Below are 23,926 nucleotides of genomic sequence, written 5' to 3'. Positions count from 1 at the left end.
TGACCGAGTAGACTTGCCCCGATTGCTGGTCCGTTAGATGAATCCAATTGATCTCCTTCACCGTGATGATGGTGCAGAACCTGGAGGGGGTGTTCCATTGTTGCTTTTAGATTTCCTCTGTGCATCAACGGAAAAAAAGGGTTATTTAAGGTGAAGTAAAACAAAATCATAACGTCCTCCCCCATTTCCTTTTAGGGGGCCGCATGAACAAAAACCTTCCCTGCGTTCTCTCTTGTTCTTAACACCAACACTGACTGGTCCACAGACAAAAGCAAGTCTAGTCATGTTACATATTATAGAAATAATGAATGCTTACGATTACATTGTTACACAATATTAAATGCATTAGTAAAATAATACACACATATTTGATGCATATTAGTATAATATTACACAAATATTGGATGCAATTGAGTACAATAAAATTATGCAAATATGTGATGATTATGAGTTCATAGTGACAGAATACACCCACATTGTGAAATCTGGACTTCTCCATTTGATGAGGCGAAGCAGAGTAAAATGGAATAGTCAGGGTGATTATATTCTGCGAAAATGCACGAACGAAATACATTCTGTATTCATTTCAAATAACATGCACATAGATCCTTGTCATTTGAAATTATTTCAGATTGAATTAGTTTTCTAACACTTTATTTTGTCTGCTGCGTTTGTTTATACAGAACTACACAAAGTCTCTTCACAGGCTCTACGACCATGAAATCTGTGAATTCTTTGAGCATGCTAAGCAGGCCCTGCTCAGCAAGACCAGAAACACTCTTGACCCAAAGAAGTTTGGCTTTGGTGGCAAAGAGAAGCTCCACGGCTCAACCGGTGACCTTGCCAAGGCCGTGTTAAAGGGCAAAGGTCAGGAATTCCAGGGGTCAGAGGCTGAGTTGACTGACCGTCAGCGATTTGATATGGTAAGAGGAAGTAGTTAAAGGCACTGGACACTATTGGTAATTGCTAAAAATAATTGTTAACATAAAAACTTACTTGGTAACAAGCAATGGAGAGCTGTTGATAGTATAAAACATTGTGAGAAACGACTCCCTCTGAAGTAATGTAGTTTTAGAGAAAAATTGTAATTTCTCACTCAAATATTTAAAGACTTCAGGGCTGAAGCTGTTTAAGGCAACGGAACGCACACAAATATGTACAACAGGGGTGTTTTTTCTTTTCTTTCATTATTCTCTTGCAACTTCGATGACCAATTGAGTCCAACTTTTCACAGATTAAACTGTGTACGTTTCACCAGGTGAAAATGTGAATAAAACCCCCTCAACTATTAAAGGAGCATACTGTATAGCCTAGATTCTGAGTCCTCACAGTTATTTTATGCATATGTTGGGATACACCAAGTGAGAGTACTGGTATTTGACAATTACCAAAATTACCTTGGTAATAACTCCACACCAACATGTTTGGACTTTGATAAGATTTGTATGCACATTTCAATAGAGGCTGTTTATTAGATGTACACAAAGTTCACCTAGTCCGTACTTCACTCTATAGGTTTTCACCCAGATCCTAAATGAGGTTGCTCCAATGTGCCAAGCTGAACAGGATTTCTGCGCCAAGTTCTTTGGGCTCGGTTCAGACACTGATTTCATGGTAAGTGAGGGTTAGATTTCATAATGAAACACGCAGTTTGCTATCATGGAAGATCTGTCCAGAATACGGCACAGTCGGGGCATGCAGGTGATTTCCTGTCACAAAAGTTGGAACTGAAAAACAAAATTTGAAAGTGATAACATGTTAAAGATATTTGATGTTGTTGGAATTTATAAATTCATAATTTCCCTTTTCAGAAAGCTATGTTTGGTCAAAAGGGTTGAAGAACAGTTGTTCAAGACTTTAACAACTTTTAGTTTAGACTTCTTCTTTTTTCATGTTTCCCAAAATGTTTGCATTATAACCTGTAGGCTTGTGAAAAAAGCTTGCAGGCGACCGACATTTTTTTGAACTCATTCGGTCAGCAAGTGAAACAAATTGTTAATGGAAATCTAGTTTACTTATGTTGACCTCCCACGACAAACAAATTTTAGTCTATTTAACTGTTTCATAACTTGGTTATCGAGAGTCAGTAGCTATGTTATGACAGATTACATTGTCATGTTCATTGTATATTTTCCAACTTTTAACAATGAAGTTTTGTGAGCAAGTAAGCTGTTTAGATTATTTGTTTGCTATTAACATCTGAATGAATAATGATTGTATTGATTAACGTGATTGGTGTGATTTTGATTGGCTGAGAAATAGCAGACTCATCTTTGTGGTTGTGCTCATTGATCCGTCAAAGCTTACCTCATGATTCAAAAATGGACTGTTCAGTAAAGATCTATATGCTGTTTCATTCTTGTACCCCCATAAAACCAAACTCGTTCTCACCATGTTCTGAAGAAATGTAGTCTTGGTGTAAGATGATAGTAATGTGCACGTCAAGGAGAGAGCGAGCGGAGATAGCGATAATTGAGAGATCTAGTGTGAATAACAATGTCTTGCACCAAGACTACATTTTTCAGAACATAAAGAGGACGAGTTTGTTATAATGGGGGGTATTACATAGAGTTATAATGCAGTACTAGACCCGGCATGCGCACAGGCGGCCATTTTCTAAGTTGACAAAGCAGGCATCGCATAGCGTTTGCTTGTGCGGCCATTTTGTAAGTTGACAAAACAGCATCGCAAAGCGTTCAATAAACACAAACTCCAATGTGTGTTTCATATTCAACGCGCGTACTGAATGGTGCGCGCGTGTCTCCTTGCGGTCCCTTCGCGTTTGTGCAAGAAGCATCACCATTGTAATAAAACCACAATGGGGTGTAAAAAAATAAAAAAATATGGCTCTCCACTGTATATTATTTGATATCTGTAAAAAGTCAAGCGTGTTATGTGCATGCAAATTCAAAATCCAGTTGGAATCCAGAAGTTGTGTGTGTGCTTTCATCTACATGCTGACAATCCTTTCATTTATTGCTCACATTCATTGTAAGTATTTGGTGGAAATTGGAGAAGGAATTGGACAATCCCGAAGAGGTTGGTCAGGTTGGTGCAGTGGTATCTTGCCTTACCTTCCACCTCTAGGACCATGGTTCAAAACTCACCAAGGGGCACTATGTGTTTTGGGTTTTCACTATGCGGATTGTTTTTTTTTTAATGCATCACTGTATGTATACACAACTGGGGGTCGAACACATTTGGATGCATTTGAACATGTTTGGAAGTTCTATTTTTGTTACTAGCATTCTATGGATGTTGGTGATTGTGAGATGGGGTTCTATAACAAACCATTTCCTGTTGGACTTTTGACATAGACAATTGAGAACAGGTTCAAATAATGGGATTTTCAAGTCTGCAGTTGTCCATCTGCAGATTTCTATGCCTATACTCTACAAATGGAACATTACAAAAAATGTATCAATGGTGTCACTACACTTGAATTGTACTTGCAATGTTTTTGCTTCTTATCACCAAGGTTTTTTGTAAATCCCAGGGAGAATTGGGGTGCATTTTTGAATGAGTTGTGGCATGCCTGTGTGAGACCGTGGCCGTTTTGGTCTGGCTCCCTATATGCAATCACCAGTGCCGATGATCCATACTTAACAGAGACCAGCCTAACTCCTCTGTAGCCCTCAGGCATTGGGGGGGGGAGGGGTGGGAATCCCAGGGATTTTTTGTGATTTCCTTTTTTTGGCTGGAGTCAAGTTTTAACATGACATGTTGCTTGTTCCGCTTGTATGTGTTACTCCCATCAGACAGCACCATCAGCTCCGAGACATACAGAGCATGGCAGTACCCCAGGTGGAAAGGTCAGAGATCGTATGCCATATTGCACAAAACCAGCCAACGGCTATTTCATGTCTCCTTTTCTTTTTAGTTTGCTGCATGAAAGAGTAGTCTGCATGTGTTGTGAATAACTTTTCTTGTCAATAACTTTTCTTTTGAAAACTGTGTGACTAATCCACTTCTTTGCCTTTTCAGTGTTGAACCGTCACTCTCTAACTAACTATTATTTTACTTCTTATGTCTGCATATCTGCCAAAATGTCCTTGAAATTATGGCACACTATATTTTCACCTGCAATGTGACTCCCGAAATGGCAGACATTAGCTGCGTCTGGTCGTTGGTGCAAGGCGTTATACATGAGACTCATTCAATGCGCTGTGTGCAGATAGACAGATGGTCTTGGTGCAAGACATTGTTATTCAATATCACTCAAATATCATGATCCCCCGCTTTACTTCTCCTCTTTCGCACATTACTATCGAATGCTAGCGGGCGAAAACTGCCATATCACCCCACCACACCACACTCAAATGTCCTCTATTGTTGGAATAGTTGCTACGTGTGTGTGTAGTGTTGGGTGTATGTGCATTACGTAGGGCACTTGCACCAAGACTAACAGACAAAGTTAGCCAGGAGTGATCACACAGGGCAGACAATTTCCAGCTTGCTGTAGTTTGAGTCGTACCTGTAAGAAGCTACTATAGTCAAATCATCAAAATGATAAAAATGCAGAAAGTTTTAGTTAACGAGTGCTGTAGTTCGAGACAAAGTGGCAGCCAGTTTCAACAACAAACCATTCTGTAGAAGTCATGTTATGAAAACCTAGTTTCATGTATTTAATTCAAGAATAATCAAGAAGTCTGTCCCCAAAATGATACCCAAGCCTACACCTGTAAATGGACTGTAATGTTTCAGCCCAAGGAGTAGTTGACCACTGCCCCTGGACAAAACAGTTGATTGTAGCCAACACCTTGAAGTGGCTGTCATGCCTTGTTTTCCAGGCAAACTGCATATGTTCTACATAGTCTAAAGCAATCCAATGAAGATCAGGGCCCAAGTTTATGGCTCTGCTTACCGTTAACTTCTGCGCTTACGGTCATCATTCGCCGCTTACTGTGCAAGCGCTGAATTTCTGCGCCAGCCCAGTAATGTGACGAATGCACATTTTATATACACAATAAAATAATTGGGCTAGCTTTACATTAGCCTGGAATTCCCTACTTCAGTTAGCGCAGATACTTTGCTCACGGCGAGCAGAGCCATGAAATTGGGCAATCGCAAAAGGGTGGGAGAAATAGGGTGCTATAAATGTATTTAAATGCACGTTGTGTGAGGTAGATATGCTGCTTGTGGTGGTGGTTTTGCACTAACAGCGTGGTTTTTGTTTGTATAGCATGGTTTGTATAGTCATTTGCATGAACTTAGTAGTGAGTCTGCACGGGGCATGTTGAGTATGCTTTCCAAATATTGCTTTTATCACTGTAGCATAATTGTATGTCTACTGTTTCAAAAGTTAAATTTGAGGGGAAACTACATGTATTCAGAGAAGCAAGAAATATTATTATTCCAAAATCATGAAAAAATTCAAACCTATCCTTCAATCTTTTGGAAACAGTAGGCATTCAGTAAGAGCTGACAACAGTAAACGAGGTTCTACCAATAACTTATTTTGACATCTTTATCTATTTATTTTTTACTTCTCTTGGCTTGTACGAGAAGTCATTCTCGGGATATATTCATCAATTATTTCACGTAACAAGTGCACTTAACTTGTGAGATTTTATTTTGAATTACCTCGGTGTCCTAGCTTTGTCCTCCACATATTTCCTGATAACTTCTTAAAACTGTTACTTCTCTATTTAAATGTCAATGGGAGACTTTGGAACGCTAGGTGGCAGCAGACTTACCAGGTTAGTTTTCACTGTTAAAATAGTTCCGAGCATGCGCACATTGGTGAGAATGATAGATTTACCTGGTAGGTCTGCGGCCACCTAGTGTCCTAACCGTCCCCCATTAAAACGATGTTGAAACTGATGGTAAGTATTTTGAAAGCAAGTGGCTCTTGGCGCAGCTATGACAAATAAAAGCTAAAAGGCCTGTGAATGCAAATACAATGCAATTTTTGTTGTCACAAATTCGCAACGAGTAGTTAGCGACAGTTGGACTGTGTTAAAATTTTGCAAAACATTTTGCTCTGACAGCACTGTGACATCAAAATTTGCTTCGCATTTGCAGGAAGTATGAACCATTTTTAAGTAGAGACAAGCTCAACATGGTAGAGAAAAAAAGCGCTGGCTGGAAGTAAAATGAGTGCTTGCATTAATTCCTTGTAAATAAAATTTGTTGGGCCAAATCTCATGAGCCATTTTGAGATATGGTGAAAATGGTCTGTATACACCCTAAATTCCCAGCCGAGACACTTGTGTCCTCAAGCAAGACACATAACCATTGCTTCGTCCTTCGGATGGGACGTAAAGCCGTTGGTCCCATGTGTTGTGTAAACGCATGTAAAAGAACCCAGTGCACTTATCGAAAAGAGAAGGGGTTCGCCTCGGTGTTCCTGGCTGGATTGGCAGCATATTGCGCCACATCACCTTGTAAACCATTACATGGTGCTTAAGGATTAGGTCTTTTATTCGCCCCACTCCTTGCAGTAATAATACCTGGCGCTTTGTATCCTTTGGCAAAAGGCGTGTAATAAATACAGTGCACTCCTATAGTGTCCACAATGTATCAACAAGGCTAATGGCACTGATTACTGCTTTATGGCGCCCTCTAACATGTGCTTATCTTCGAGTCACAGCAGGATCAACACGTAAGTGCTGAATAACAGGGTAAGCAGTGCCATTAATTTGGGCCCTGCCGTCAATTTCACAAAACTCTTCCTAACTTAAGACTAATTTTAGGACTAAGGACGAGTCCCAAGCCTGCACTGTAGCATGCAGACCTTAAGATTAATCCTAAGTTAGGACGAGTTACTCGTCCTTACTCAAGATAAGACGAGTCCTAACTCTTTGTGAAATTGACCCCTGGTCATTCATGGACTTGAATGAACTATTGGAACAATTGTTATCTGATGAAAATGAATTTTCATAATGGGTTTATTTTGATTGCAGCAATCAAAAGAAGCAACGATGAAAATGCACAAACGCTAAAATCCCCTTTATCTTCTTTGATAAGTTGAAATTGATTATTTGAATGCAGTTGGTAAAAAGTAGCTGGGAATTAATGCATGCATTCTTTTTCTGAAATCGCAAAAAAATGACCGCTTTTCTGTTATGCTTTAAAGGATTTGGGTACTTTTTCAAAATTTCGGAATGTTTTCAACAGAAATGGTATTTTTACTTGTTTATAATGCACTTGTTCACCATTTTAATGTAATTTTGATATGTGTGCACCTCTGAACTTTTCGTAATTATCGAATAAAAAATCAGGCCCCTACCTAAAGGTTTTTTGAAAAACTAAACACACTTCTGCCGTTGAGAGCGGGCGTCAAAGGACAATGCCGCTGACGTCATTTGTGGGAGTTTGCTTTGTTATACATCCACGCTGCAACAAAGCGGCTTTATCTACTTATGATGTTTTGAGAGTGATTACGTAACGGGGCTTTTCGCAAATCTCGCAGAAAAGCTCTGGACAAGGGCATACAAAATGATTGTTTTTTTACACAATTGAAACCTATTTATAATCATATGACTCGATTTCCTTATTCACCGAAAACATTTTAAGTGGAATTCAGCAAAGTTCACGACTTGACATTTTCGTTCAAGCAGGTCTTTAAACTTACAGGGTTTGAAGATAATGATAGTGGAAAGCTTCATTTCAAATATTACTTACTGAGGTGCTGTAGTTTTTGAGAAATGAGTAAAACAATGTCATGAAATACTTTTGTAAATGCTAAAAATAACTTTGGTCTCATGAGACCAAAATTATTTTAATGACATTGTTTTACTCATTTCCCCAAAACTACAGCACCTCAGCACGTAAAATTTTCAGGGAAGCTTTCTACTATCAGTATCTTCAAACTGCGTTAGTTTAGTGTAAATCTGTGGACATTGTGTTTTTTGTCCTACAAAAAGTACATACACATGGTTTTTGTTTTTGTGATAAAATATTAATTTGTTGATGTGATTGGATGATTACAGGACTTTGTAATGGAAGAACTGATGGCTACAGTAGAAGTAGGAATGCTGGGGAGACATAAGAAAGAGTAAGTCTTTTTATTATTATTAAAATAATAGGCTTTTTCAATCATTGCTTGGTGAGGTATCAATATGTTTGAGAACTCACTCTGCAGTAGTGTAGTTAATAACGATCCAATAAGCTAAAGTAGTAGTCCCAGCTAATTTTCTTTACCTTCCGCCCATGTAGAAGTTGAAAAGCAGGACAGTTCTTTTCCGAACTGGGAAATCTCCCGAACAACCCGATAAATCTACTCCGTTGTAGTAGAATATAGAAAGACAGTTCTCTAAGAACAAACTAAACCTGGCCAATAGATACACACTTAGTGTTTTAGCAAACTATAAATATAATATAAAAATATTCAAAAAAATTATTCTGTTTTAAAGCCATTGGACACTTTCGGTAAACAGTATTGTCCAAGGCCCACACTTCCCGTATCACAACTTATATAAAATAACAAACCTGTGAAAATTTAGGCTCAATCGGTCTTCGGAGTCGGGAGAAAATAATGGGAAAACCCACCCTTGTTTCCGCACGTTTCGCCGTGTCATGACATGTGTTTAAAATAAATCCGTAATTCTCGATATCGAGAATTGATATTGTTTTAATGTTTTCTCAAAAAGTAAAGCATTTCATGAAATAATGTTTCAAGAGAAGTCTTCACCATTACCTTCTGTAAATTTGTCAATCTGTTAACTGTTTTTGTTTTTTTTCTGTACCGAAGTGTCCAATGGCTTTAATGTTAAAAAACAAATTGATGATTGGCAGCCACTGGCTGATATAACCTTGTTTACTGATACAAATTCATTGTTAGTTAAAGTAACACACTCGGGACCATGGTTTCTGTTCTGGTCCTGGTAGCCTTGGTTCTTACTAACCACTTGTAAAGCAAATAAGGGAACCAGTGACACTATAATAAAATGGGGGAAGGCAGTGAAATGCCAGACCCGTGGTTGACGAGACTTCCAATGGAGGTGTTCGAGTGACTACACTTCGCATGTATGTTGCTAGCCAGTGGACAACCATGGGGTGTGCACTCAGACTTGCTCCATGCTAGCTGCACCACGCATAACACTAAGCCCATAGGTCTTCCTTTGACCTCGTTGCTGTTATGCATGGGGTCTGTTGAAAGGTCAATCAGTAGGAGGGTTAATGATAGTATAGGTTTGAACCTACATGTACATTGTTTTTCCTCAATTCCGATCTTAAGAAATAGAGTTTTATTTTTTTGTAGTAATTGCAATGATCATTTTGTTTTTGATACCCTGTAGAGATAAGAAGACGACCGTATTACCAAACAGTGATATGAGGTAAGTGGATTATGTTTAGATAAGCAAGCAACTATTTGTTTTTGTTATTATTGTTACTAATATATTTTTGTTTACTTGTCAACTTCATATTGAAAATAGACATCAGAAACAAATTTACAGCAACAGTTACGGAAAACACTTCGGCAAGGCAGTACAGCCTGCGCAACAATTACGTGCTACTAAAGCTTTATCAATGGACCTTATGCATTGACGTCATCCAGCCGCCATCTTAGAGGAAAAACGGTGACGAAACAGATGAGACGCACAGATTTGTACGTGCGGCGCACAGTATTTGCCAAGTAACAACCTCCTTTTGACCTCTAGGTGAGCTGCCTTACTGAAATGACGTCATATTCATAAGGTCTATTATAAGACCATCTCTGCCCTCCCAGGTACCCATTTACCCCTGGGTGGAGAGAAGAAATTGAAGTTAAGTAAGTGTCTTGCTTAGGGACACCAGTGTCATGCCCGGGAGTTGAACCCACCACTCCGCAGAACACTAGAGCTTGAGTAGGGTGCGCTTATGCGCACAGACACAAAACACAAATATTCACTCAGAGTTGATTTATGAAAGTTTTGACAAATTTCCTTTGTATGTATGTATTGTCTTTGTAGGGCAGTGATGTCAGACCTCTTCCAGTCACTGGAACCAGAGCTCAAGAACTTCATCTCATTTGCTGAAAGAATGGATAACTTGTGAGTATGGACCCCTTGAATGTTTTCGCTAACATAAGTTTGCCAATAAAATTCACGATAAATTTACTCCCGGCAAACTTTCAGCCAATCTTTTGCAAGACCAATCCTTATTTTTCATTTTAACCAGACCAGTATTCTCATTTGTTGTATCCAAACATATTCATAAAATAACAAATCCTAGACAATTTTGAAACAGTTGGTCGTTGAAGTTGCAATAGAATAATCAAAGGAAAAAATGCCCTTGTCGCACCAATTTGTGTGCTTTCAGATGCCTAATAAAAGGCTTCAGACCTTTTGTCTTTTAATGTGAGTGAGAAATTTTCTTTAGTTTCTCACAATGTTTATATATTATTAACGACTCTCCATTGCTCGTTACTAAGTAAGATTTTATGCTAACAGCTATTTTTCAGCAGTTACCAATAGTGTCCATTTCTGTCTTTAGTTTCTCCGTGTACATGTTAGTCCGGATCGGGTATCAAGTGATGGCATCTCCTAATAAGCAGTCTAGCTCCTACCTCCGTATGGTGCTTGCTAATTGTCTGATTGAAGTCAAGAGGAACTTTGACAAGTACATTGTAAGTACACACGGCCTGACTAGAAACTATTTTTTTTAGTGTATTTTTTTAAGAGCTGTACTATCAACAGCTCTCCATTGCTCGTTACCAAGAAAGTTTTTATGCCAACAATCATTTTGAGTAATCACCAATAATAGTAACAATAATAACAACCCATTTTTATATAGCGCTTTTCACACCCGGAGGGCGTCCCAAAGCGCTTCACATTATTACCCCTGGTCACTGGGCCTTAAATCACGCCTTAAACCATCTCAGCTCCCTGGTGGGGAGTATGCAGCCTGTGCAACATTAATATTCGCTACTCGGCTAAATCAATCACAAGAACCATCTCTGCCCTCACAGGTATCCATTTTTACCCCTGGGTGGAGAGAAGCAATTATAGTTCTAAGTGTCCTGTGCATGGAAGGCGACACATCAAATCAGATTGTTAAGTCCGTTGATTGCTTTTCTTTGACTTGTTTTTCTAGGATAGTATCATAACATCAATCAAAGAGACCAAGCTGTCTAAGAAGAGCAAATGCGGCATCCTTTCATTTGTTAAGGAGTTTGAGGTGAGTCAAGTGTCTTTAACTTTACTGCACTCAGGGATAAGAGATTTCAGTAAGAAAGGGATTAATCATTGCAAAAGCAGTGAATTCCATGCTTATCTCAATTGATTGCACTGGATAGCAGGGAATGTGCGGGTACCTACTCTACCTTACTAGGCATTCTTCACATTAACAGTTAGCGCGGAAGTTTGACGCTTGCCTTGGTGTTAAGCAGAGTCATGATAATGGGCCATGATCGTCCCAGCTCCAAGTGCTTTTTCTGGCCTCAAGGTGCCTGCTTATGCTTCGGCCACGACAAGCCTAGGTACACTTTCACACTGTTCCCCTGGGTCTTTATCCCACAACATTCAATCCCATGTTTAACACAAGTTCTCCTCTATACAATAGATATTAAATTTGCATCAGGGATAAAGAATATTATTCTTTTTTACCCATACACCGATGTGTGTTAGCACTGTATACTCGGTACTTTCCCCGAGTCCTGTGAACAAATATCACAGGCATATTACTCGGGTGGGATTCGAACCATCGACCCTTGCAGTTCTAGAGTTCTCTTCTGTTTCCCAACAGCAATTTGCAGAGCAGGCAGAGACAGTCTTCAAGGGATCAGATCGCCGGGGGGACTTGGATAAGGCTTACACTAAGCTCATCGCTGCTCAGTTCGGTGCTATTCATAAGATTGCATTGGAACACCAGAAAACGCCAAGTGACGTCGTCATATTTGGTAATTATTTTTACAATATTTGTTTAATATTTAATATAAAGCAAGATTATGAACAATAGTTTCATATTAGAATCACCTAGATGCACTTTACAACAATGGCTACATTGAATAATAGAAATAATAATAAAATAAGATATTGATACTAATATGCATGTCCTTAATATATACATGTAGAATTGAATTCTCTTTGCCTCCATTTTTAGCCAGCGAATAATCTTCTACACTTTGGTGATTGGTTTTCCCTCCATTGAAAAATACTCACTTGAGTGTTATACAAATTAAATAATGAATGGTTTCCATTGGTGTGATGGAGAGATTATATTCCTTCATCCATTGGAAAGATACTTCTCACCCCAATATTTTCACAAATATTTACCCTTAAACATATATTTTGTATGCTAAATCTGTCTCCTCTTGCTGGCCAGATATTACTTATACACAATAATTGAGGTTTACTCAATTGTTTTCATATGTGTTCCATTTATCTTGCTTTTTGTACCTTGATATTGCATTATTCTTGTACTTTCCATGTATTTTCTATTGCCTTGCTCTTTTTGAAATGTGCTTAACATATCTGTGTAATGATAACAATAATAACAACAAAAGTAACACTACTGTATTGCTTTTGTCAACATTTTGCCTACTTTACAATTCATTCTATTGATTGATTTGTTTATCTTGCTTTTGTACTTTTATATTTTGCATTATTTCTTGTGCTTTCCATGTGTTTTCTATTGCCTTGCTCTTTTTGAAATGTGCTGAACATATCTGTGTAATGATATCAATTATATTGCTTTTTCTGAATATTTCGCATATTTTACCATTCATGTTATGGATTGGATTGATTGACTGTTGTGTGTACAATAATGTTTTGTACAGCTATCATTTCTATATACGATTGAATGTTTGTAATAGCTGTGAATCTTTGACGAACATGTGTCATGATTTGAACCCACACTCTGACTGCATTCTAGAGTTTGAGTGTGTTGTGTACTGTGTTTATCTTTTTATGCCCCTCCCCCCACAGATGTCACATTTACTGGAAATTTATAACATTTTCTCCTGTGATTCTGCCCTTTGTTTTTCCACCTATTCCCTTTCCTCCTATTTCCAAACTCCTTTTCCACCTGAATCTGACACTAAATATACCTGTACATATTACAAGTCTGCAATCCTTATAATACTTGTGTATGTGTCAAACAATACTGTTGTATTGCTACATCAACAATTTGCATACTTTACAGTTTATTCTATTGATTGCTTGATTGATTGTTGTTTTTACAATGATGTTTTGTACAACTATCTTTTTCTATATGCGATTGATTGTTTGTTATTGCTCTTTATCTTTGAAAATGATATGTGTCATGATTTGAACCCACACTCTGACTGAATTCTACAGTTTTAGTGTTTGGTGCTATATATTTCTCTTTTTATAAATTCCCCCCACAGGTGTCACCTTTTCTACAAATGTATAACATTGTCTCCTTTGATTTTTCCCTTTGTGTTTCCACCTATTCCCTTTCCCCCCATTTCCAAACTCCTTTTCCACCTGAATCTGACACTAAATATACCTGTACATATTACAAGTCTGTAATACCAATAATACTTGTGTATGTGTACAACAATTCTATTGTATTGCTTCATCAACAATTTGCATACTTAACAGTTCATTCTATTGATTGATTAATTGTTGTTTTTACAATTATCATTTGTACAACTTGTCTGTTTTTCTATTTGATTGAATGTTTGTAATTGCTGCCACCTGTCTCATGATTTGAATCCGCATTCTGACTGAATTCTAGATCTTGAGTGTGCACTATATTGACAGTCCATTTGGTGTGTTGACAAAATCTTCAACAATCTCAATTTGAAGGAATGAGTTTTTCTCTGAAACTACTGTGTAACTGATTATGATCATTGTTCTGTTCTGTTTCAATATTTGATAATTGTAACAACATATCTGAAATATTTCACTTTTTGCATAACAAATTTTTGTTTGTGTGGTTTTCTCCCCACAGGTGTCACTTTCAAACTTTCGAAATGGAAACCATTCTTCTTTTACTATAAATTTAATTACATGTTCTTATGTACAATTGATTCTGCCCTTATATTATTCCAACAATTCCTCTTTGATTCCTTAGTCTTAGTCTATCTTCATCTTTCTCTTCTTCTGACTTCATTATGATTCTGTTTTCTCACTCTGTGACATCTTAAATTACTTGCATACTTGTTATGTCAATAATTTTTGTACTTGTGTTTTGTTGTTGTCATTTTGCATTTGAAAAAGACTTGGCTAGGGTCAAATCCTCATGTCATTAATTATTATTTTGTTTATTTTAATCTTGTGTAACTTTCATTGCTAGGCTTAGTAATAATAATAAACAGCATTTATAAAGTGCATTATGAATCAAAGGTTCCTCAATGCGCCTAACAATTAAACTACACAGGCCAAAAAACAAGACCAATTAAAATAGTATAGGCTAAATACTATTAAATGGAAAAATAGCTGACATAAAAAAGACACAACAATGCCGACAAAAGTAGATACAAATTTAAAACATAAACCCCACCAGATCTAGATATAATATATAGGGCCTAAACCCCCCAAAATTGAAATATTAAAAATACAAGAAATAGTGATTTAAACAATAACTGTTTACTTAAGGCTTGTTGAACAGCCGTGATTTAATTATTTTATAGCATGTTTCTTAAAGTTAACTTTATTGTGTTGTCATTTATCATTTGATAATGACTTGGTTCCAAATAATAGGCCAGTAAAACTATTTTAACATTTGTTTTGATTTTGTGTAAGTTACATTAGCAGGCCTAGCGAATAACTTAAAATTGTTTTACTTTTTAAACATCTCTTGATTAATTAATCTATCAAATTTTTAACTGAAACAACCAAATGCAAGTTTGTATTAATACAAAACTTTTTGTTTTCATTTCAACAGAAAACTTTCATCATCTACATGGTAAGTGTGAAAACATCCTGTACTCGAGTAGAAAGAGTTTTTTAAATAATGAATCAAATCTTCGATAAACTAAGACAAATTTCGGAGAGTGGAACTTCTGACTTCCGGAACATGGGTATTGAAAAAAAAGGGAGACTACCATTATAGGGGCTAGATAGCTTAGTTAATGTTCGGTAGAGTACTGCAGCCGATTTCACAGAACTATACGCAACTGCGTAAGTCCACTTGCGCATCGTTTATGGCGTAAGTTGCACAGTAAACATTGCGCAAGTGGACTTGCGCAGTTGCGTAAAGTTTCGTGAAATCGGCTGCTGGAACATAAATCTGGAGGTCAAAGGTTAAAAAATGACCTTTGTAAAAAAAAAATCTTTTCTTTCAAGATCGGTTTGAATTGCCTAGTTTCCCTTGTGGTTTATAACTCAATACCTTTTTTACCTTCATTTTCAGCTACATTGTCCAGACTGAAAATCACTTGCCTTGAAACAGAACGCAAAGAAGCTAAGCAGAAATATAACGACCACCTAGGAGCCTATATCAGAGTGTCACTGGGACGACCCATGGATAAACTCAATGTAAGATATCACACAGAAACACAGACATACCGACCAACCAGCAGACCTGGGCCCAATTGCCTAAAGCTGTTAAGCAGAAAAAACTGCCTGACAAATGTCTTTCCTTAGCAAACTTTTTGTGGGGCACAAGTCACAGCAGTGTAAACTTAACTTTGGCTGGTAAGCTTTTTCTGCGAAGCAATACTTTTCTGTGCTTAGCAAGTTTTTTTTGTGCTTGCAGGCTTCATGAAATTGACCCCTTTTCATAGAGCAGCTTAAAGGCAGTGGACACTATTGGTAATTTCTCAAAATAATTATCATCACAAAACCTTTCTTTATTACCAGTAATGGGGAGAGGTTTATAGTATAAAGCATTGTGAGAAACAGCTCCCTCTGAAGTGACGTAGTTTTCGAGAAAGAAGTAATTTTCCACAAATTTGATTTTGAGACCTCAAGTTTAGAACTTGAGGTCTCGAAATCAAGCATCAGAAAGCACACAACTTCGTGTGACAATGGTGTTTTTTTCTTTCATTATTATCTCGCAACTTCTACAATCGATTGAGCTCAAATTTTCACAGGTTTGTTGTTTTATGCATAAGTTGAGATACACCAAGTGAGAAGACTGATCTTTGACAATTACCAATAGTGTCCATTGTCTTTAACACTAAAAGTAGCTAATATAAGCACAACAAAATTATGCTTGTCGAATGAAAGGTACCAGCCAAAGTACCATGAGCAAGTTTGAGTGCGCACATTTAGTGGTCGACTACAGACTAGCAACGCACATGCGCAGTGACGTACTCACTCAAACGACTCGTGGAAGTCTAGTCAACCTTACGTTTTTTTGCGTTAGTGTCACTGGTTTCCCTCTGCGCTTTACACATGTTAGAATGGAACATACTGTTGGGACCAGTGAAGAAACCATGGGCTTGAGGCTAGTTCCAAATGGTCGAACACAGTAGTCGAGTGCAAATGGTCAACCTTTAGTTAACCATTGTGCGCACTCGAACTTGCTCCATGTCACTTGCACCATGTCTGACTGGTGTTTTGCTAAGTTTTAGCCCATGCTTCGGCCATTTTTGTCATGTGCCCAGAATACATACAGTAACATACCGTGATAGTCAGTTCTGAAGTGGCAGGGTCAAGACTATTTCCAGTCCAGGTGCGGTTTTGGTACAAATGGAAATTCTAAACATAATGACTGCAGTCAAGGTACATGTATACCAAAGTTCAAAGCTAACTTTCACAACTTCATGTCGGATAAATTAGGATCATTTAGATGTTAGGTTTGAAATGATTTAAATTTTGCATCGAGGATAAAGAATAGAATTTTTTTTTTACCTCAAATGCACTTGACACGTTTGGTAATTACTCAAAATATATATTAATATAAAAACTTACTTGACAATGAGCATTGGAGAGCTGTGTTGGAAATGACTCTCTGTGAAGTTACAAATCTGCGAAAATTTTGCTCAATTGGTTATAAAAGTTGTACTAAAATAATTTTTTTCAGATGCCTGAGCAAGGCGTCGGGTCTTTTATGCTGCTATGTTTTTTGAGTAATTACCAACTTTGTCCAGTGCCTTTTAATAATGCCCTAATAATAATAATAATAATAAATATTTATAGGGCGCCAAAATCCACCAAAATGAGGTGCTCAAGGCGCACAGGAAAGGGAACCACACACAGCAAGAAACTAAGACAAATAGACCAATTACACATAGGCGAGATTAAACAAAGTGGTTTTATGTTTTTTTAAAATCACTTATTGTTTATGAATATTATCTGTGTTATTTCTTATTGCAGAATTTCTTTGAAGGTATCCAAGTGTTGGTATCACAGGGTGTAAAGGAAGAGGAGGTTGGGTACCAGATGGCATTCAATAAACAAGAGCTGCGGAAAGTCATCAGGGAATACCCTGGGAAAGAGGTAAAGTTCTGAAGGTGGATCGAGTAAAAGGCCTTTTTTCAAAACTTCGTCTTCATCTTTATTTAGAATTTTGCCGACGCTGAATTATTATAGGCGAAATTATGAACAAAGGTACATTAAAAATCCCTAGAGCTGCTAATAGTGTTTGGGTAGTTTTTATACGACACAAGACACAACAATTCTCAAATTTACATTAAGCTTAAGCGGTTTAAAGATGAAGAAGATTGAAGCTTCCCTTTAAATATTACTTGATGGGGTGCTGTAGATTTTGAGAAATGAGTAAACAAAATCACAAATTCTAGTCTCAGTGAGACGGCAATATTTTTAGCATGTACTACAGATTTACGCGACTCTCCTGAAAACATTGCTGTGTGATTACACTTTTTTTCTCAAAAACTTGAAGACTAATGAAGCTGAAACTTCTTTAGGTAAATTATATTACATACATCTTCATCCATGGTAGGAAGGTATTTGTGTCATCTACAAAAGGTCTAAGAGATGTTAAATTTGAATCGGGGATAAAGAATATTAATTGGTTTTTAACCATACAACGATGTGTGTCAGCACTGTATACTCAAACAAAATATCACCTAGGCATGTTACTCGAGTGGGATTCGAGCCAACGACCCTTACAAAAGGTATCAAAACCCTTGAACCACTTGTTCTTTTCAGAACCAACACTACTCAAAAACAGATGATCACATGAATCGGACCGCAAACCTCTTAGTTATTCGTCGTGATCAAACTTTGATTAATATTAATTGGTTTCAGGTGAGGAGAGGTCTGGACAACCTCTACAGGAAAATGGAAAAGACATTATGTGAGGAGGAGAACTTAATGCAGGTAAGATCCTTTCTCAGCCATTACATTGCGAGATCTTTCTTAGCAATTTTAGCACGTAATTCCAAAAGTCATACAGCTGCTTAACGGTAGATTTTGTGCTTACTGCGTAAGTTTTCATTTCGCAGCGCTGATATCCGTTAGCACACGCAAAGGCATGCTAACCTTCTGGTGCTTATTGTATGAAAATGAATGACAAAACAATGCAAATCCATGTTGAATCGCCTACTTTAAATGCTAACCTGTGAATTATGCTAACCTGTGTAATTATGGTATAGTTAGCATGAATATTTTGCTTACTGTCAAGCAGCGCTATGAAGTTGGGCCCAGGTGGCTCGTAGAAAATTGAGTATAGTTTAGGAGAGCAACAGGAAACTACACGTGATGAAATTAATTTGTGTTCAGGGCTATCACTTCTAAGGGTTGTTCCCGAGTTTAGTTTGTTTGTTTTGGATCTCTCTTTTCAGGTGAATCTTCTTTAAGGGAAGGTATATGTTTGGTAATCACTCTTAATATTAGTGTCAATAACTTTTGTTTAGTTAGAAGCCTACCACAGCAGCTTTCAATAGTATAAAGCATTTTTAAAAACATTTCACTTTGAAGTGATGTGGTTTGTAAAAAGATATCAGTTTTTATGCCAACATTTTTTTATAATAGTTAAATTTGCATCGGGGATAAAGAATATTAATTGTTTTTTACCCATACACTGATGTGTGTTAGCACTGTGTACTCAGTACTTTGCAGAGTCCGGTGAAAAAGTGTCAGGCATATTACTCGGTGGGATTCGAACCCATGACCCTTGCAATTCTAGAGCAGTGTCTTACCAACTAGACTACCGAGGTTGCCCGGTAGCTAGAGGCAGTTTGAATCCTATGTTTGGCAGCGGGTACTATTGGGGATTGGGGATTATTCTTCCTGCGTGGATATATTCGCTGCGGATATCTCAAAACATGACCACCTTTTGAAATGTTAGTTTATTGTGTACATCCACAACTAATCCCTGTTAAGGGAGAAGACTGTGTTAAGGAAGGGAGACTTGGGTTAAGATAACCCAAATTCAAATTAGGTATGTTTCTTCCTGCGTGGACATATTCGCGCGGATATTTAAAAAAAAACGTGACAACCTTTTGAAATGAAGTTTTCAGATGTTAGTTTATTAAGGGAGTACACTGTGTTAAGGAACAGAGACTTGGGTTAAGATAACCCAAATTCATATTAGGGATTATTCGCACGGATATCTAAAAAATTTGACCACCTTTTGAAATGAAATTTTCAGATGTTAGTTTTATTGTGTACATCTATATTTTAAACCCTGTTAAGGGAGAACACTGTGTTAAGGAAGGGAGATTTGGGTTAAGATGACCCAAGTGCTATTAGGGATTATTTTTCCTGCTTGGACATATTCGCTGCGGATATCTAAAAACGCGACCACCTTTTGAAATGAAATTTTCAGATGTTAGTTTTATTGTTTACATCTACAGTTAAACCCTGTTAAGGGAGAACACTGTGTTAAGGAAGGGAGATTTGGGTTAAACAGCCAAATAAGGATGATCTCAATTATATAGATATTACAGTTTTCTCCAGTCCATCCAGGAAACATAAAAAATATAATGAGTCTCTTACCCCACGTTAAACATGGGTTTTACTCCAGAGCGCTCCTAGCCAAATTTCAATTCTGAAAAACGTGGGGTCAAACAAGACCGCGCGACAAAGGATTGGTGACGTCAGTGGCGGCTATTCGGTGTGGAAATGCCAAAGCTGGAGAACTGTGTTCAAAACAAATAGGGGAAAATCGTCACTGGCGTCCAGGGTCATTATAATAGATAATCCGTTTTTTTTTACTCTTCGCTGAAAAAGCCGCGCGGCCGGGTGCATTTTTGACTCGAGTTATTTATTACTAAATGCAAGTTTTGAGAGTAAAATGGCTATTAACCGGTATCTGCGATGTCTATTTGGCCATAAAAAGGTAACAGTTGACATATTGAGATCATCCTTTATTGGCTCTTTAAGATGACCCATGTCTACTGGGACAAAGTGACTGGATAAGTACAGATTCATTTGATAATGGGAGCCATGTTTTCCGTGGAATACTTTACTACAAAAAATAGTTAATGGCCTGACGTTTCGACCCTAGCAGAGTCTTTCTCGAAGGCTAAATGACAACACAACAAACATGAACAGGTAACTAAGTGAAACATAAGCAGTGAAGTGGAAATACATGAATGGGGTTAGAAAGCATACATAAAAAAGCAGGGGGTAAACAATGAATAGGGGGACAAAAAAGGGGGGGGGTGAAGGGAAGGGGCTGGCTTGACCACAAGCAAGAATATGGAAACACAAAGGACAACATCGAGGGTGGTGAGGTTGGGTAAAAAGTAATTTATATTAGTGAATGAGGCTCAGGCTAAAAGGCTATGGGGAAAAAAGGAGACGGCAAAACAAAAGGTTTATTAGTCGTTTCCTTCTTGGATGTTCAGACCATGGGGTTGAATGGTCTGGAGGCGTCTAATCCAGAGTTTCTCCCTACTCAAACGCACAGTCTCTCTGTGGTTGCCTAGTGCCTCTATGCCCTGTAAGATCATGTCAGAAATGGAGTGATTAGGAAGATTGAAGTGATGACCTACAGGTGTATCTAGCTTTTGGGTCTTGACTGTAGATCTGTGGCCGTAGAAACGCCTCTTCAGTGTAGTTCTTGTTTCACCTATATATTGAACACCACAGACTCTGCAAGATATGAGATAAATGAGATTAGTGGTGGTGCAGGTGACATGACCCCTTGTCTTATGGGTGGTACCGCCGGTGTTACTGGTGAAGGAGTCCGATTCCCTGATGTGTTGTCTACAGACGATGCATTTGGAGATGTTGGAACACCTAAAAGTTCCCTGTGGTAGAGGGGGATTAACATCATCATTAATGGGAGGGACTTCTGCTCGGACAATGAGATCCCTGAGACTTGGTGGGCGTCTGTAGGCAACTATGGGTTCTTCCTGCACAGCACGTTGAAGTCGATCTGATGTGTGAAGAATATGATGGTTAGAACTGGTTATTTTACGAATGGGAGGAAGTGAGGGGTGGAAAGTGACAACAAAAGGAACTTTCCCCGTAGGACTCTGTTGTTTCTTTGGTCCTTTGGAAAGTACTGAATACTTTACTACATTAGGATCTTTGTGGTTCCATTTTTTCGTTTTGAGGTGTTTTTGTTAATGAGATATCGCCTAACATCACAAGGCGTGATGGTCACTTCAAGGGGAGGGCTACACTTAACTGATTTGGGCTTTCGGTCCAAATCAACTGTCAAGGGGCTTGTTTGCCCACCTACTCCTGGGGTTATAAAAGGGTTACCCCCTTCGTAGTCAGTAAGGATGTAGGCTTGGGTATGGTTATAAAAGGGTTACCCCCTTCGTAGTCAGTAAGGATGTAGGCTTGGGTATCGGCCACTAGGAGCCTGGCTGGTAGAGCAGAATTCACTACCTTCCCATTTTTTACCAAACATTTATGGTCAAGTGCACAGTAATCAAGCTCTGGTTGTTCTGATTTTGCAGAGAGTGGGTTTGAGTCCCGGTCTTGACCCGTTATTACTTAAGTTAGACACTTAACCATCATTGCTTCATTCTGTGAAGGACGTAAAGCCATTGATCCAAAGTGTTGTGTAATGCACAAAAGCTTGGTACTTTTATTGTTAAAGGGTTTTTGTAGATCAAGTTTTGTGCCGTGACTTGAGTCCCTACTCACTGTGAATGAAGATGTATGTAATATAATTTACCTGCAGAAGTTTGAGCTTTAATAGCCGTCAAGTTTTGAGACAACAATTGAAAATCACAGAGCAAGGTTTTCAAGAGAGTTGTGTAAATCTAGTATACGTATGCTAAAACTAATTTTTGTCTCTCTGAAACAAAAACTTTTTGTGAAATTGTTTTACTCATTTCTCAACAAAAATAATATTTTAAAGGGAAGCTTTCTACCATCATTATTTCGAAACTGTCAGGGATGAGATTGTTCAGACTTTTGGCTGAATTCAGACTTGTTTTGTCGGCATGGTGAAGAAAATCAGACAATAATTGTTTCCACAAATAAAGAAATCCTGCTCATTGGTCTACTTCTCTGGTGCTTTAGATACCGTTTCCAAAGGCTCTTTGGAATCTATAACCCCAGGGTTAACCCCAAACGTTAGAAATGGCATCATTTCAACATACCTTTGAATTTGTATCAAAGTTTCAGACTTTTTCATCAGTAGTGACTCTCACCCCTGAACTGTTTACCCAAACACTTTAAGAGAAGAGGTTTGCCTCCCCCGCCATGTATTCTGACATTGTTGACTGCAGAACGTGCCACAGCACCTGTAAACCCTTACAAAATGCTGGGTCACATAAACCAAGGCTCTGCATACCTGACTATCGTAAACAAATCATGCTAAATTAATCACAATAAAAATGAACAATATAATCAGTGCTGTGGCTGATACCAGCACTTTATAAGTCTTAAACCATCAAGGTTTATATAAAGACTCTGCCACTTTGTTAACCAAGGGAAGGTTGTAACTGTTATATAACATAGCGTAATGTTCAAACTTCAAGAGTTAGCAACTTGAACCAAGTTTGGTCGTCGTCTAGCCTGTTTCACTCCACTGCAGGAGGAAAGCCCCTTCACCAATTCTCCATTATACTCTTCCCTGCACTGTCTGTTGCCAAGCAATGCCCCTGTATGTACTTAGTTCATCTCTCCATCTTCTGTTTTGTCACCATCTTTTTCTTGTCCAGTTTCTCTGAGTCCAGTTGGTTGTTTTACATGCCCACCTATCGTCATGCCTCCTTGCTAGGTGGCCTGCCCATCTCCACTTTTTGATTTGATCGCCTTGATAATATCTTGCACTCTTGATTTATTTCTTAGGTCCTGATTCGTCACCCTGTCCTTCTTTGTTACTCATATCATAACCCTTTCCATAGCCCTCTCTATCACCCTTAAATGTTTTTCTAGTCGTTTGGTGGTCGTCCATGTCTCGGCACCGTACGATAGGACAGGTATGATCCAGTATGCATACAAAGAAAGTACAAGCTCTTGAATAAAATTTTTAAAATATTAAGTCTTATGTAGCACAATTCCAGAGAATGATCATGGCGCTTCAAACAGTACTACCCCTAGTCACTGGGCCATATGTTTCATTCCTTAACCATCTCAGCTCCCTGGTGAGTTTCAACCTGTACTGCCAAGTATGTAGTGCTCTAAGTTGAATAAATCAAAAAGAACCATCCCTGCCCTCACAGGTACTCATTTACCCCTGGGTGATGAGAAGCCATTGTAGTGAAGTGACTTGCTCTGCCACCTTGCTCAAGTGTCATGACCAGGATTCGAACGCACACCCTGATGACTCAACAACCAGAGGTTGAGTCCGATGCACTAAACTGCGCTGGCCAAGGTAGGCCACTGTGATTCCTTGATGCTGACAAAGATTGTACCGCCTCCATATTCAGGGATGCGATTTCCCTTGTTTTTAACCAGAATTACATTGGTTTTTGACCCCCCCCCCCCTCCCAACAAGTACAATTCATAAGAACATGCAAATAACACCATATGGAGCACCCCAGATTGCAGATTAGGGCTTTTAAAACCAAAGATCATACGACAGCAGGCTCCGCGTTTGTTAGCTTTCACATTTTGCACTTATAGTTTGGCTTTTTTATTCAACAGCCATGTGTAAGCCTTAAAGCCATTGGACACTTTCGGTAAACAGTATTGTCCAAGGCCCACACTTCGTGTATCACAACTGATATATAAAATAACAAACCTGTGAAAATTTAGGCTCAATCGGT

General features: G+C 38.2%; 1 protein-coding gene across 1 annotated transcript in view; it reads left to right on the top strand.

The window, feature by feature from the left end:
* The window catches only part of LOC117293741 (exocyst complex component 1-like), a gene marked incomplete in the record, with an annotated part of 50,606 nt that overhangs the window by 18,350 nt on the left and 8,330 nt on the right, over positions 1-23,926 (top strand). Inside the window, 13 exon segments of the mRNA XM_033776169.1 lie at positions 684-923; positions 1,516-1,614; positions 3,759-3,812; positions 7,935-7,999; positions 9,243-9,281; positions 9,897-9,977; positions 10,420-10,552; positions 11,020-11,103; positions 11,671-11,824; positions 14,779-14,799; positions 15,247-15,371; positions 17,157-17,279; positions 18,051-18,122. Of these exon segments, the coding sequence (XP_033632060.1) occupies positions 684-923; positions 1,516-1,614; positions 3,759-3,812; positions 7,935-7,999; positions 9,243-9,281; positions 9,897-9,977; positions 10,420-10,552; positions 11,020-11,103; positions 11,671-11,824; positions 14,779-14,799; positions 15,247-15,371; positions 17,157-17,279; positions 18,051-18,122 (1,290 nt within the window).

This window comes from Asterias rubens, chromosome 8 (assembly GCF_902459465.1).
Source record: "Asterias rubens chromosome 8, eAstRub1.3, whole genome shotgun sequence".
Taxonomy (NCBI): domain Eukaryota; kingdom Metazoa; phylum Echinodermata; class Asteroidea; order Forcipulatida; family Asteriidae; genus Asterias; species Asterias rubens.
The sequence above is the reverse complement of the archived record's forward strand: the minus strand, read 5'-3'. Positions and strand labels throughout refer to the sequence as shown.